This window comes from Denticeps clupeoides, unplaced genomic scaffold (assembly GCF_900700375.1).
Source record: "Denticeps clupeoides unplaced genomic scaffold, fDenClu1.1, whole genome shotgun sequence".
NCBI classification, from domain to species: domain Eukaryota; kingdom Metazoa; phylum Chordata; class Actinopteri; order Clupeiformes; family Denticipitidae; genus Denticeps; species Denticeps clupeoides.
The window spans coordinates 21,129-36,617 of NW_021629921.1; the positions used below are offsets into that span (position 1 = coordinate 21,129).

The 15,489-nt window shown below is 49.1% G+C and overlaps 1 protein-coding gene and 1 pseudogene across 1 annotated transcript; both read right to left on the reverse strand.

The window, feature by feature from the left end:
* Positions 1–57: 57 nt before the first annotated feature.
* LOC114777333 (zona pellucida sperm-binding protein 3-like) lies at positions 58–6,089 on the reverse strand (annotated as a pseudogene).
* A 5,485-nt stretch (positions 6,090–11,574) lies between these two features.
* Positions 11,575–13,256, reverse strand: LOC114777334 (zona pellucida sperm-binding protein 3-like). Its single transcript, XM_028966964.1, has 8 exons — positions 12,873–13,256; positions 12,669–12,793; positions 12,483–12,586; positions 12,239–12,416; positions 12,043–12,160; positions 11,873–11,958; positions 11,706–11,797; positions 11,575–11,627 (listed from the first exon to the last, which is right to left on the reverse strand). The coding sequence occupies exons 1-8, from the start codon at positions 13,254–13,256 to the stop codon at positions 11,575–11,577; spliced, it is 1,140 nt and encodes a 379-aa protein (XP_028822797.1).
* Between the last annotated feature and the right edge of the window lie 2,233 nt (positions 13,257–15,489).

Consider the following 15,489-nt stretch of genomic DNA (forward strand, 5'->3'; position numbering starts at 1 on the left):
GAGGCGGCGGCAGCACCCCGGGGACAAACGGGGGACTGGCAGGCACCTGAGGTGGTTTCATTGCAGGTCTTGGAAGAGGTTGACCAGAAGCTGGAACAGGAGCTGGTACACCTTAACATCCAGCAGAACTGCAACCCATACAAACCCCTACAACACCTCCCCACAGCAACACTGCCACTGACCACCAACCCATGATGCCACATTACAGACACCACCATGTATGGCTTCCACTTTTATAAGAAACATAATTAACATTAATGACCTTCTAGACCTGCCAAGTCTGCACTCATTAGATAACTAGTATCAGTTGTACAAAGACTAGATTGGGGTCTACAAAACCGGTCCTGGAGTAAAATGATCCTGCACGTTTTTGGTTTATCCTCATTTAGCACAGCTGGTTGCACCACTCAACCCGTTACCACCCAGTTCTTGAGTGGAATCAGGTGCGGTTTCCCGTCACCATTTTCAGTAGTTTAACTTCATTAGATTGCAGACAGGTACATGTTTCTTATAGTTGAATGTGGTTTGAATTGTCTTGTAGTGAATGAATAATTTACCTACCCAACAGTGTGAACATGAACAGTTGAGAGGCAGGAAATAGTTTTAGTGTGATAAGTTGAAGTTGAGCTTTATTGTCATTTTAGCTATATACATGTTAGACGCTATATAGTGAAACAAAATAACTATTAAGTAACTATTACACACCCAGTGTAATGTCCATAGTTGCTGTATATCATCCTCCAGATCCACTGGGGAACTTTGTAGAGGAACTAGACACAACTCTCTCCACCATTATAGATGGGGGTGGTAGTAGCCTAGGGGTAACATACTCGCCTATGAACCAGAATACCCGGGTTCAAATCCTGCTTACTACCATTGTGTCCCTGAGCAAGAGAAGGTGGCTGACATTAGCAAACAATTCTCACCCCCTAACCCCAGGACCCCATCCTTGCTGTTACCTCTGAAACCAGGACACTGTCTTCCTTTACTCCCCTCTCTGAATCGGTTGTGTCTAAACTTCTCCAGTCTAGTCACCCCACCACTCTCTCCCTGGATCAAATCCCCTCACACCTCCTTCAGTCCATACAGCCCACCATAGTATCTGCTCTGACACATGTCTTAAACTCCGCACTCACAACAGGAACATTTCCTACTGCTTTTAAACAGGCTGCCATTGCTCCCCTGCTCAAAAACCCACATTAAACCAGTCTCTATTGGATAGCTACCACATAGTCTCCAACCTTCCTTTTCTTTCAAAAATTCTTGAAAGAGCAGTCCTGGCTCAACTTTCCTCATTTCTCCACGAGCATGAGCTTCTCAACCCGTTTCAGTCTGGTTTCAGGAAAGGGCATTCAACTGAAACCTCCCTCCTGGCAATGATGGATGACCTTCGTGCTGCAAGAGCTGCCCGCAGATCATCTGTCCTTCATCCTACTTGATCGATCTGCTGCCTTCGACACAGTTTATCATGAAATTCTTCTCACCACACTCTCAGATTTAGGAGTTATAGGAACCTTAATAAATTGGGTCATCTCTTATCTTCACGACAGGTCTTTCAAGGTATCATGGGGAGGTGAGACATCTGTCCTCTCTAGGGTAACCACAGGGGTTCCACAAGGCTCTGTCCTTGGCCCCCTTCTATTCTCAATATACACTTGCTCACTGGGTCACATCATCCAATCACATGGCTTCTCTTATCACTCTTACGCTGATGACACCCAGCTCTATTTGTCATTCCCACCAGAAGATGCTACTATAGCAACAAAAATTTCATCCTGACTCTCAGACATATCGGCATGGATGTCTGAATGACACCTCCAACTCAACCAATCCAAAACAGAGATTCTGATCTTTCCGGGCAACAACTCCCCTCAGCAAAACCTCTCAATTCAAATTGGCTCGCTACTGTTAACGCCCACAGCGTCTGCAAAAAGCCTTGGAGTTTGGATCAATGACAAACTGAGTTTGAACCATCACGTTGCTGCGATCTCCAGATCCTGCAGGTTCACTCTCTACAACATTTGCAAGATTAGGCCTTTCCTCTCGCAACAGGCTACGCAGCTCCTCGTCCAGGTAATGGTCATCTCCAAACTCGACTATTGTAACTCTCTCCTGGTTGGAGCCTCTGCAGTCACCATAAAACCACTCCACATGATCCAAAATATGGCAGCCCATCTCATCTTCAATCAGCCAAAAAACACCCATGTTACACCTCTTCTTACCTCTCTCCACTGGCTCCCGGTAGCTGCTCGCATTGAGTTCAAATCCTTGATGCTGCCTACAGGGCTGTAAATGGAATTGCACCCTCCTATATCAATACAATACTAGCTAGCTACACTCCTGCACGCTCTTTCAGATCGGCAAATGAAATGAGACTGAAAATTCCTTCTTCACGGGGTCTCCGATTCCAATCAACTCTGTTCTCCGTTGTTGTCCCTGGCTGGTGGAACAACCTGCCCTCCTCCATTCGACTAGCCGAGACTACCACCACTTTTAAGAAGCAGGTGAAAAACCCTCTTATTCAAAAAGTATTTCAGACAAATCTAACACTTACACATGCACAAAACAATAAAAAAAATATATATACATTATAATTTTTCTTCGTCTAGCACTTAACAATCTCTGAGCATGCTCTATGCTGACAAGATAGGCCTTATCGGGGCTCTTACTTTTGTAATCTCAAAATTCTATAGAAACCGAATGTGAATTGCTGGTGTCTTCCTCCTGTAAGTCACTTTGGATAAAAGTGTATGCTAAATAAAGTAAGTAAAGTAAAGTAAAATAACGTTTCTGGTGCTTCATCCCACAAGCCATCAGACACCTGAACACTCAGGGACTCACCCCTCTAAACTGTCACCCTCACACACTACCCCAGTTTTATTGTTTGATTATCTATCTGTAATATAATCTATTCATGCATCGTCCATTTTTGATGATCTAATATGTAATATCATCTACTAATGCACCGTTCCATTTTGCACAGCAGTATTTGCACTATTTACTTTGCACATTAATTAAACATTGTACTAGTTTAGTGCTGTCTGTATGTTTTTTGTTAAATTTACATTTACAGCATTTATCAGATGACTTACAATCAGTAGTTACAGGAGGGTTAAGTGTCTTGCTCAGGGACACAATGGTAGTAAGTGGGGTTTGAACCTGGGTCTTCTGGTTCATAGGCAAGTGTGTTGCCCACTAAGCTGCTACCACCCTGTCAAATGTTATTCTTGGACTCCCTGTGTCCCCTGTTTGCACCTTATGTACCCCAGTTTGTTGGTGTCGCACACGTGCACTTTATGTCAGTATGTAACTTTGTCTAATCGTTCTAATGTTACATGTAGCACCAGGGCTGGTGCACCATATTTACATGTAACTGCAATAATAATTTACTGGGATTCATAAAATAGAAACTGTTCATCCTTTTAACCTCTATTGTGCCACACCTCTTTCTACCAGGTAACATCAGGTTGAAGTGGTTTGAATACAGTGCTTTTGTGCGTAGAGAGTTTTTACTCTATTCTCTACAGTAGGTGTCCTCATCGATGCAGGTCTCATATTCGATTCTCATGTAGATAATATCACTAGGATAGCATTCATGCACCTTAGAAATATTGCAAAAATAAGAAATCTCATGCACAATTCAAAAAAAGTTTTTCCATGCCTTTATTACATCAAGGTTAGATTACTTCAACGCATTATTGTCTGGATGCTATAGTAGATACTTCAGAATGCTGCAGCCAGACATCGAACTAGAAATTTGACAAAATCACCCCCAGTCTTACAAATCACTGTACTGGCTATTCATCAAATTTAGGATTGTTTACAAAATCCTTTGACCGATAAAGCTCTAAATGGTCTCGCTCCAACTTAGCTGAGTGAGCTTTTAGTTATTTACGACTCACACAAACCCTTGCGGTCAGTGGGTGTGAAGTCACACACACAACCGGAAAATTCCAGTGAAGAGACCACCAGATAAATAGGGTGGTAGTTGCCTAATGGGTAACACTCGCCTATGAACCAGAAGAGCCAGGTTCAAAGGCCACTTACTGTCATTATGTCCCTGAGCAACACACTAAACCTTAAGTTGCTCCAGGGGGACAGTCCCTGTGTGGATTGGACCTAAGAAACCAAAATGACCACTTGATGAAAATAGGCTAAAAAATAAATAAATAAATTCAAATCTAATCCTTCATGAACCCAAAAAGCCATCCCCAAGCATGCATATTAGGACTGTTCCAGATTTCGGGTTCCTCAGACCCTCATCTGAAGTGTATTTTGTAAAGAGGACCTGTAGTTGTAAATGGTGCATGCTTGAAAAGCAGAGACAGGACTACTTGATACACGACAGTCCATTTCAGCATTTATTTGGCTATTAAAAGAGAACGATCATAAAGAGACACAGGCTGGTCAACCTCTGATGAACAACGGTCCCAAAGATATTTCTTTCTCCCATCCAGAATCTGAAGCAAGGAAGAGGAACAGGATTAAAATGGATCAGCACAAACAGAAAGAGAAAAATGGACGCCATGTCCACATACCTGAGACAGAGGTCAGATCTCTTGCCTTCCTGGACCCACAAGAACCATCACAGCAGCTACACAGTTGGTCCTCTCCACCTGCACCAGCCCACCTTCATAGAAAGATCAGGGCCTGAATAAAAAGTACATGTGGATGTTTGTAATGCAGCCGTCTAGTCCAGACCTACTTGTGTCCTACAAAAGAACAGGCCTTGTGCTCAGCATCAGTCGGGGAAGCAGCCGCTGTTGCCTTCAGCAAGCAAGTGATGAACAGCTGGAACAAGAGAGATACGGACGGTCAGCCACCATGCCAAGGTGGTGGAACCATGAGAGCGAAGGGCTAGCTTGAGACACGTACAGAGCCAGTGTCCCCCTGCTGAAACCTGAAAGCCTCCAGCTGGAACTGGAGCTTGAAATCCTGTGTACGGGGCAGGAAGCGAGAAGATGAGCCAGTGAGCTTGGAATCAACCAGACACCTATAATAAAAAGGAGAGCAAAATGAGACTACAGCACATCATAAAACAAAGCCATAAAGAAATGAAGCTGCTCCTCACCCATGGTTCTGAATGAAGAGATAACTGGGAGCAGCAGCTGCATCAGGGACAGCGGTGACCACACAGGTATCAACAAACACCCGGAGGGGGACATGGTTGTACTGCTTGACAGAAGCCTCAAAATGGATCAGATCTCCCATGTAATAGATGTTGGAAGGCCTCTCAAACTTCCAATCATCTGAAGAGAAATGCAAATGTTAGGAACAGCCAACACAGTGGAACACTGGACCACAACTGTACCTACCAGTCATGAGCTTGAGAGTGAAGACCAGCAGCTCCTCTGCAGTTTTAGTAGCAGCATATGGGACCCAGGCAGGCTGCAGGGCATTGCTACTCACATTGTGAAGCCTGGTCACATGCAAGAAGAAACCGATATCAAAAAGCATCTAAATACAGAGAGACATGGGAGAGCAGATCAGCTAGAGCTCACCTCAAATAGTGGCATTCAATTCTAATTACAGCACCACTGGTTCTGACTATTGGAGCAGAAGTGTCAGAAATGGCTCTTGGGAGGTAGGTCAGAGAAAAGGAATAAACCAGGGAATCGTTGGTCATCTGTGTTTGAAGGGGGAAAAAAGCCAGAGTTACTGGAGAAAGTCCAACAGATTCCTGACCGAAGAGGAACCAGAACTCACCACTACTTGGCTGCCACAGGCCTGCAAATAGGACTGAAAATACAGCAGCTGAGCCACAGAATCTTCTCCAGTCACCCCACAGCCTCCTAGTGAGATGTCTGATGCCTGGATGAGCTCTCCAGAACCAACAGGTCCTTCTTAACCTGCACGTGGACCATATTCTCGTCACAGGTAGCTGCCACACTGCTGACTGATACCGGCTCCCTCAGCTGGAACTGCACTGGGGGGGACGTGGGCTCTACTGGCATCTGAGGAAACTTCCAGGTCAGCTCCTTTACTGGGCCAAGCAGCTGCTGCTGCTGGACACTTCCAGGATCTTGAAGCTGCCCCCCTGATCCCTGAGGCGAAGGAGCAAACGGGGGACGTGCAGGAACCTGAGGCATCCCGGGGACAAAGGGGGGACCGGCAGGCACCTGAGGCGGTGGTGGCACAAACCAGGGGACAAAGGGGGGACGGGCAGGCACTTGAGGCATCCCGGGGACAAAGGGAGGTCGGGCAGGCAGCGGTGGTGGCACAAACCCTGGGACAAAGGGCGGACTGGCAGGCACCTGAGGGCGGTGGCAGCACTCCGGGGACAAGGGCGGACTGGCAGGCACCTGAGGCGGTGGCAGCACCCCGGGGACAAAGGGCGGACTGGCAGGCACCTGAGGCGGTGGCAGCACCCCGGGGACAAAGGGCGGACTGGCAGGCACCTGAGGCGGTGGCAGCACCCCGGGGACAAAGGGCGGACTGGCAGGCACCTGAGGCGGTGGCAGCACCCCGGGGACAAGGGCGGACTGGCAGGCACCTGAGGCGGTGGCAGCACCCCGTGGGACAAAGGGCGGACTGGCAGGCAACCTGAGGCGGCGGCAGCACCCCGGGGACAAAGGGCGGACGGGCAGGCACCTGAGGCGGCGGCAGCACCCCGGGGACAAACGGGGACGGCAGGCACCTGAGGCGGCGCACCCGGGACAAACGGTGGACGGCAGCCCTGATGCGGCGGCAGCACCCCGGGGACAAAACGGGGGACGGGCAGGCACCTGAGGCGGCGGCAGCACCCCGGGGACAAACGGGGGACGGGCAGGCACCTGAGGCGGGCGGCAGCACCCCCGGGGACAAACGGGGTACGGGCAGGCACCTGAGGCGGCGGCAGCACCCCGGGACAACGGGGGACGGGCAGGCACCTGAGGCGGCGGCAGCACCCCGGGACAAACGGGGGACGGGCAGGCACCTGAGGCGGCGGCAGCACCCCGGGGACAAACGGGGGACGGGCAGGCACCTGAGGCGGCGGCAGCACCCCGGGGACAAACGGGGGACGGGCAGGCACCTGAGGCGGGCGGCAGCACCCGGGGACAAACGGGGGACTGGCAGGCACCTGAGCGGCGGGCAGCAGCCCGTGGACAAACGGGGGACTGGCAGGCACCTGAGGCGGCGGCAGCACCCCGGGGACAACGGGGGGGACTGGCAGGCACCTGAGGCGGCGGCAGGCACCCCGGGGACACACGGGGGGACTGGCAGGCACCCCTGAGGTGGTTTCATTGCAGGTCTTGGAAGAGGTTGACCAGAAGCTGGAACAGGAGCTGGTACACCTTTAACATCCAGCAGAACTGCACCCATACAAACCCCTACAACACCCTCCCCACAGCAACACTGACCACTGACCACCAACACCATGATGCCACATTACAGACACCACCATGTATGGCTTCCACTTTATAAGAAACATAATTAACATTAATGACCTTCTAGACCTGCCAAAGTCTGGCACTCATTAGATAACTAGTATCAGTTGTACAAAGACTAATTGGGGTCTCAAAACCGGTCCTGGAGTAAAATGATCCTGCACGTTTTTGGGTTTATCCTCATTTAGCACAGCTGGTTGCACCACTCAACCCGTTACCACCCAGTTCTTGAGTGGAATCAGGTGCGGTTTCACCGTCACCATTTTCAGTAGTTTAACTTCATTAGATTGCAGACAGGTACATGTTTCTTATAGTTGAATGTGGTTTGAATTGTCTTGTAGTGAATGAATAATTTACCTACCCAACAGTGTGAACATGAACAGTTGAGAGGCAGGAAATAGTTTTAGTGTGATAAGTTGAAGTTGAGCTTTATTGTCATTTTAGCTATATACATGTTAGACGCTATATAGTGAAACAAAATAACTATTAAGTAACTATTACACACCCAGTGTAATGTCCATAGTTGCTGTATATCATCCTCCAGATCCACTGGGGAACTTTGTAGAGGAACTAGACACAACTCTCTCCACCATTATAGATGGGGGTGGTAGTAGCCTAGGGGTAACATACTCGCCTATGAACCAGAATACCCGGGTTCAAATCCTGCTTACTACCATTGTGTCCCTGAGCAAGAGAAGGTGGCTGACATTAGCAAACAATTCTCACCCCCTAACCCCAGACCCCATCCTGCTGTTACCTCTGAAACCAGGACACTGTCTTCCTTTACTCCCCTCTCTGAATCGGTTGTGTCTAAACTTCTCCAGTCTAGTCACCCCACCACTCTCTCCCTGGATCAAATCCCCTCACACCTCCTTCAGTCCATACAGCCCACCATAGTATCTGCTCTGACACATGTCTTAAACTCCGCACTCACAACAGGAACATTTCCTACTGCTTTTAAACAGGCTGCCATTGCTCCCCTGCTCAAAAACCCACATTAAACCAGTCTCTATTGGATAGCTACCACATAGTCTCCAACCTTCCTTTTCTTTCAAAAATTCTTGAAAGAGCAGTCCTGGCTCAACTTTCCTCATTTCTCCACGAGCATGAGCTTCTCAACCCGTTTCAGTCTGGTTTCAGGAAAGGGCATTCAACTGAAACCTCCCTCCTGGCAATGATGGATGACCTTCGTGCTGCAAGAGCTGCCCGCAGATCATCTGTCCTTCATCCTACTTGATCGATCTGCTGCCTTCGACACAGTTTATCATGAAATTCTTCTCACCACACTCTCAGATTTAGGAGTTATAGGAACCTTAATAAATTGGGTCATCTCTTATCTTCACGACAGGTCTTTCAAGGTATCATGGGGAGGTGAGACATCTGTCCTCTCTAGGGTAACCACAGGGGTTCCACAAGGCTCTGTCCTTGGCCCCCTTCTATTCTCAATATACACTTGCTCACTGGGTCACATCATCCAATCACATGGCTTCTCTTATCACTCTTACGCTGATGACACCCAGCTCTATTTGTCATTCCCACCAGAAGATGCTACTATAGCAACAAAAATTTCATCCTGACTCTCAGACATATCGGCATGGATGTCTGAATGACACCTCCAACTCAACCAATCCAAAACAGAGATTCTGATCTTTCCGGGCAACAACTCCCCTCAGCAAAACCTCTCAATTCAAATTGGCTCGCTACTGTTAACGCCCACAGCGTCTGCAAAAAGCCTTGGAGTTTGGATCAATGACAAACTGAGTTTGAACCATCACGTTGCTGCGATCTCCAGATCCTGCAGGTTCACTCTCTACAACATTTGCAAGATTAGGCCTTTCCTCTCGCAACAGGCTACGCAGCTCCTCGTCCAGGTAATGGTCATCTCCAAACTCGACTATTGTAACTCTCTCCTGGTTGGAGCCTCTGCAGTCACCATAAAACCACTCCACATGATCCAAAATATGGCAGCCCATCTCATCTTCAATCAGCCAAAAAACACCCATGTTACACCTCTTCTTACCTCTCTCCACTGGCTCCCGGTAGCTGCTCGCATTGAGTTCAAATCCTTGATGCTGCCTACAGGGCTGTAAATGGAACTGCACCCTCCTATATCAATACAATACTAGCTAGCTACACTCCTGCACGCTCTTTCAGATCGGCAAATGAAATGAGACTGAAAATTCCTTCTTCACGGGGTCTCCGATTCCAATCAACTCTGTTCTCCGTTGTTGTCCCTGGCTGGTGGAACAACCTGCCCTCCTCCATTCGACTAGCCGAGACTACCACCACTTTTAAGAAGCAGGTGAAAACCCTCTTATTCAAAAAGTATTTCAGACAAATCTAACACTTACACATGCACAAAACAATAAAAAAATATATATATACATTATAATTTTTTCTTCGTCTAGCACTTAACAATCTCTGAGCATGCTCTATGCTGACAAGATAGGCCTTATCGGGGCTCTTACTTTTGTAATCTCAAAATTCTATAGAAACCGAATGTGAATTGCTGGTGTCTTCCTCCTGTAAGTCACTTTGGATAAAAGTGTATGCTAAATAAAGTAAAGTAAAGTAAAGTAAAATAACGTTTCTGGTGCTTCATCCACAAGCCATCAGACACCTGAACACTCAGGGACTCACCCCTCTAAACTGTCACCCTCACACACTACCCCAGTTTTATTGTTTGATTATCTATCTGTAATATAATCTATTCATGCATCGTCCATTTTTGATGATCTAATATGTAATATCATCTACTAATGCACCGTTCCATTTTGCACAGCAGTATTTGCACTATTTACTTTGCACATTAATTAAACATTGTACTAGTTTAGTGCTGTCTGTATGTTTTTTGTTAAATTTACATTTACAGCATTTATCAGATGACTTACAATCAGTAGTTACAGGAGGGTTAAGTGTCTTGCTCAGGGACACAATGGTAGTAAGTGGGGTTTGAACCTGGGTCTTCTGGTTCATAGGCAAGTGTGTTGCCCACTAAGCTGCTACCACCCTGTCAAATGTTATTCTTGGACTCCCTGTGTCCCCTGTTTGCACCTTATGTACCCCAGTTTGTTGGTGTCGCACACATGCACTTTATGTCAGTATGTAACTTTGTCTAATCGTTCTAATGTTACATGTAGCACCAGGGCTGGTGCACCATATTTACATGTAACTGCAATAATAATTTACTGGGATTCATAAAATAGAAACTGTTCATCCTTTTAACCTCTATTGTGCCACACCTCTTTCTACCAGGTAACATCAGGTTGAAGTGGTTTGAATACAGTGCTTTTGTGCGTAGAGAGTTTTTACTCTATTCTCTACAGTAGGTGTCCTCATCGATGCAGGTCTCATATTCGATTCTCATGTAGATAATATCACTAGGATAGCATTCATGCACCTTAGAAATATTGCAAAAATAAGAAATCTCAATGCACAATTCAAAAAAAGTTTTTCCATGCCTTTATTACATCAAGGTTAGATTACTTCAACGCATTATTGTCTGGATGCTATAGTAGATACTTCAGAATGCTGCAGCCAGACATCGAACTAGAAAATTTGACAAAATCACCCCAGTCTTACAAATCACTGTACTGGCTATTCATCAAATTTAGGATTGTTTACAAAATCCTTTGACCGATAAAGCTCTAAATGGTCTCGCTCCAACTTAGCTGAGTGAGCTTTTAGTTATTTACGACTCACACAAACCCTTGCGGTCAGTGGGTGTGAAGTCACACACACAACCGGAAAATTCCAGTGAAGAGACCACCAGATAAATAGGGTGGTAGTTGCCTAATGGGTAACACTCGCCTATGAACCAGAAGAGCCAGGTTCAAAGGCCACTTACTGTCATTATGTCCCTGAGCAACACACTAAACCTTAAGTTGCTCCAGGGGGACAGTCCCTGTGTGGATTGGACCTAAGAAACCAAAATGACCACTTGATGAAAATAGGCTAAAAAATAAATAAATAAATTCAAATCTAATCCTTCATGAACCCAAAAAGCCATCCCCAAGCATGCATATTAGGACTGTTCCAGATTTCGGGTTCCTCAGACCCTCATCTGAAGTGTATTTTGTAAAGAGGACCTGTAGTTGTAAATGGTGCATGCTTGAAAAGCAGAGACAGGACTACTTGATACACGACAGTCCATTTCAGCATTTATTTGGCTATTAAAAGAGAACGATCATAAAGAGACACAGGCTGGTCAACCTCTGATGAACAACGGTCCCAAAGATATTTCTTTCTCCCATCCAGAATCTGAAAGCAAGGAAGAGGAACAGATTAAAATGGATCAGCACAAACAGAAAGAGAAAAATGGACGCCATGTCCACATACCTGAGACAGAGGTCAGATCTCTTGCCTTCCTGGACCCACAAGAACCATCACAGCAGCTACACAGTTGGTCCTCTCCACCTGCACCAGCCCACCTTCATAGAAAGATCAGGGCCTGAATAAAAAGTACATGTGGATGTTTGTAATGCAGCCGTCTAGTCCAGACCTACTTGTGTCCTACAAAAGAACAGGCCTTGTGCTCAGCATCAGTCGGGGAAGCAGCCGCTGTTGCCTTCAGCAAGCAAGTGATGAACAGCTGGAACAAGAGAGATACGGACGGTCAGCCACCATGCCAAGGTGGTGGAACCATGAGAGCGAAGGGCTAGCTTGAGACACGTACAGAGCCAGTGTCCCCCTGCTGAAACCTGAAAGCCTCCAGCTGGAACTGGAGCTTGAAATCCTGTGTACGGGGCAGGAAGCGAGAAGATGAGCCAGTGAGCTTGGAATCAACCAGACACCTATAATAAAAAGGAGAGCAAAATGAGACTACAGCACATCATAAAACAAAGCCATAAAGAAATGAAGCTGCTCCTCACCCATGGTTCTGAATGAAGAGATAACTGGGAGCAGCAGCTGCATCAGGGACAGCGGTGACCACACAGGTATCAACAAACACCCGGAGGGGGACATGGTTGTACTGCTTGACAGAAGCCTCAAAATGGATCAGATCTCCCATGTAATAGATGTTGGAAGGCCTCTCAAACTTCCAATCATCTGAAGAGAAATGCAAATGTTAGGAACAGCCAACACAGTGGAACACTGGACCACAACTGTACCTACCAGTCATGAGCTTGAGAGTGAAGACCAGCAGCTCCTCTGCAGTTTTAGTAGCAGCATATGGGACCCAGGCAGGCTGCAGGGCATTGCTACTCACATTGTGAAGCCTGGTCACATGCAAGAAGAAACCGATATCAAAAAGCATCTAAATACAGAGAGACATGGGAGAGCAGATCAGCTAGAGCTCACCTCAAATAGTGGCATTCAATTCTAATTACAGCACCACTGGTTCTGACTATTGGAGCAGAAGTGTCAGAAATGGCTCTTGGGAGGTAGGTCAGAGAAAAGGAATAAACCAGGGAATCGTTGGTCATCTGTGTTTGAAGGGGGAAAAAGCCAGAGTTACTGGAGAAAGTCCAACAGATTCCTGACCGAAGAGGAACCAGAACTCACCACTACTTGGCTGCCACAGGCCTGCAAATAGGACTGAAAATACAGCAGCTGAGCCACAGAATCTTCTCCAGTCACCCCACAGCCTCCTAGTGAGATGTCTGATGCCTGGATGAGCTCTCCAGAACCAAACAGGTCCTTCTTAACCTGCACGTGCACCATATTCTCGTCACAGGTAGCTGCCACACTGCTGACTGATACCGGCTCCCTCAGCTGGAACTGCACTGGGGGGGACGTGGGCTCTACTGGCATCTGAGGAAACTTCCAGGTCAGCTCCTTTACTGGGCCAAGCAGCTGCTGCTGCTGGACACTTCCAGGATCTTGAAGCTGCCCACCAGTTCCCTGAGGTGAAGGAGCAAACGGGGGACGTGCAGGAACCTGAGGCATCCCGGGGACAAAGGGGGGACCGGCAGGCACCTGAGGCGGCGGCAGCACGCCGGGGACAAAGGGCGGACGGGCAGGCACCTGAGGCGGCGGCAGCACGCCGGGGACAAAGGGCGGACGGGCAGGCACCTGAGGCGGCGGCAGCACGCCGGGGACAAAGGGCGGACGGGCAGGCACCTGAGGCGGCGGCAGCACGCCGGGGACAAAGGGGCGGACGGGCAGGCACCTGAGGCGGCGGCAGCACGCCGGGGACAAAGGGCGGACGGGCAGGCACCTGAGGCGGCGGCAGCACGCCGGGGACAAGGGCGGACGGGCAGGCACCTGAGGCGGCGGCAGCACCCGGGGAGCGGTCGGGCACAGGGCACCTGAGGCCGGGGGGCTGGCAGCACGCCGGGGACAAAGGGCGGACGGGCAGGCACCTGAGGCGGCGGCAGCACGCCGGGGACAAAGGGCGGACGGGCAGGCACCTCAGGCGGCGGCAGCACCCCGGGACAAAGGGCGGACGGGCAGGCACCTCAGGCGGCGGCAGCACCCCGGGGACAAAGGGCGGACGGGGCAGGCACCTCAGGCGGCGGCAGCACCCCGGGGACAAAGGGCGGACGGGCAGGCACCTCAGGCCGGCGGCACACCCCGGGGACAAAGGGCGGACGGGCAGGCACCTCAGGCGGCGGCAGCACCCCGGGGACAAAGGGCGGACGGGCAGGCACCTCAGGCGGCGGCAGCACCCCGGGGACAAAGGGCGGACGGGCAGGCACCTCAGGCGGCGGCAGCACCCCGGGGACAAAGGGCGGCACGGGCAGGCACCTGAGGTGGATTCATTGGCAGGTCTTGGAAGAGGTTGACCAGAAGCTGGAACAGGACCTGGTACAACCTTTAACATCCAGCAGAACTGCACCCATACAAACCCCTACAACACCTCCCCACAGCAACACTGCCACTGACCACCAACCCATGATGCCACATAACAGTCACCATCATGTATGGCTTCCACTTTTATAGGAAACATAATTAACATTAATGACCTTCTAGACCTGCCAAGTCTGGCACTCATTAGATAACTAGTACCAGTTGTACAAAGACTTGATTGGGGTCTACAAAACCGGTCCTGGAGTAAAATGATTCTGCACGTTTTTGGGTTTATCCTCATTTAGCACAGCTGGTTGCACCACTCAACCCGTTACCACCCAGTTCTTGAGTTGAATCAGGTGCGGTTTTCACCGTCACCATTTTCAGTAGTTTAACTTCATTAGATTGCAGACAGGTACATGTTTCTTATGGCTGAATGTGGTTTGAATTGTCTTGTAGTGAATGAATAATTTACCTACCCAACAGTGTGAACATGAACTGTTGAGAGGCAGGAAATAGGTTTAGTGTGATAAGTTGAAGTTGAGCTTTATTGTCATTTAGCTATATACAGTTAGACGCTACATAGTGAAACAAAATAACTATTAAGTAACTATTACACACCCAGTAAAAATGTCCATAGTTGCTGTATATCATCCTCCAGATCCGCTGGGGAACTTTGTAGAGGAACTAGACACAACTCTCTCCACCATTATAGATGAGGAACTGCCCCTTGTGCTACTAGGAGACTTCAACCTCGATCTGCTCAAGCCACAAACAGCAGACTTCCAAAATTTCATCTCTGCTTCCAACTTCACACTTCTCTTCATCCTGAATCCTCCACCACCTCCCCCCTCTACTTCTCTCTCATCTGAAGACTTTGCTACCTTCTTCACAGCACGCCGGGGGCAAAGGGCGGACGGGCAGGCACCTGAGGCGGCGGCAGCACGCCGGGGACAAAGGGCGGACGGGCAGGCACCTCAGGCGGCGGCAGCACCCCGGGGACAAAGGGCGGACGGGCAGGCACCTCAGGCGGCGGCAGCACCCCGGGGACAAAGGGCGGACGGGCAGGCACCTCAGGCGGCGGCAGCACCCCGGGGACAAAGGGCGGACGGGCAGGCACCTCAGGCGGCGGCAGCACCCCGGGGACAAAGGGCGGACGGGCAGGCACCTCAGGCATTTCCTGCTTCCTTCTTCACAGAGAAGGTGGCTGACATTAGCAAACAATTCTCACCCCCTAACCCCAGACCCCATCCTGCTGTTACCCCTCTGAAACCAGGACACTGTCTTCCTTTACTCCCCTCTCTGAATCGGTCGTGTCTAAACTTCTCCAGTCTAGTCACCCCATCACTTGCTCCTGGATCCAATCCCCTCACACCTCCTTCAGTCCATA

Coding starts and splice junctions, on each gene's coding strand:
- LOC114777334 (XM_028966964.1), bottom strand. CDS start 13,256: ATGCCTCAGGTTCCTGCACGTCCCCCGTTTGCTCCTTCACCTCAGGGA. Junction 11,959..12,042: donor AGCAGGGGGACACTGGCTCT/GTACGTGTCTCA, acceptor CTCTTGTTCCAG/CTGTTCATCACTTGCTTGCT. Junction 11,798..11,872: donor TGTTCTTTTGTAGGACACAA/GTAGGTCTGGAC, acceptor CTTTCTATGAAG/GTGGGCTGGTGCAGGTGGAG.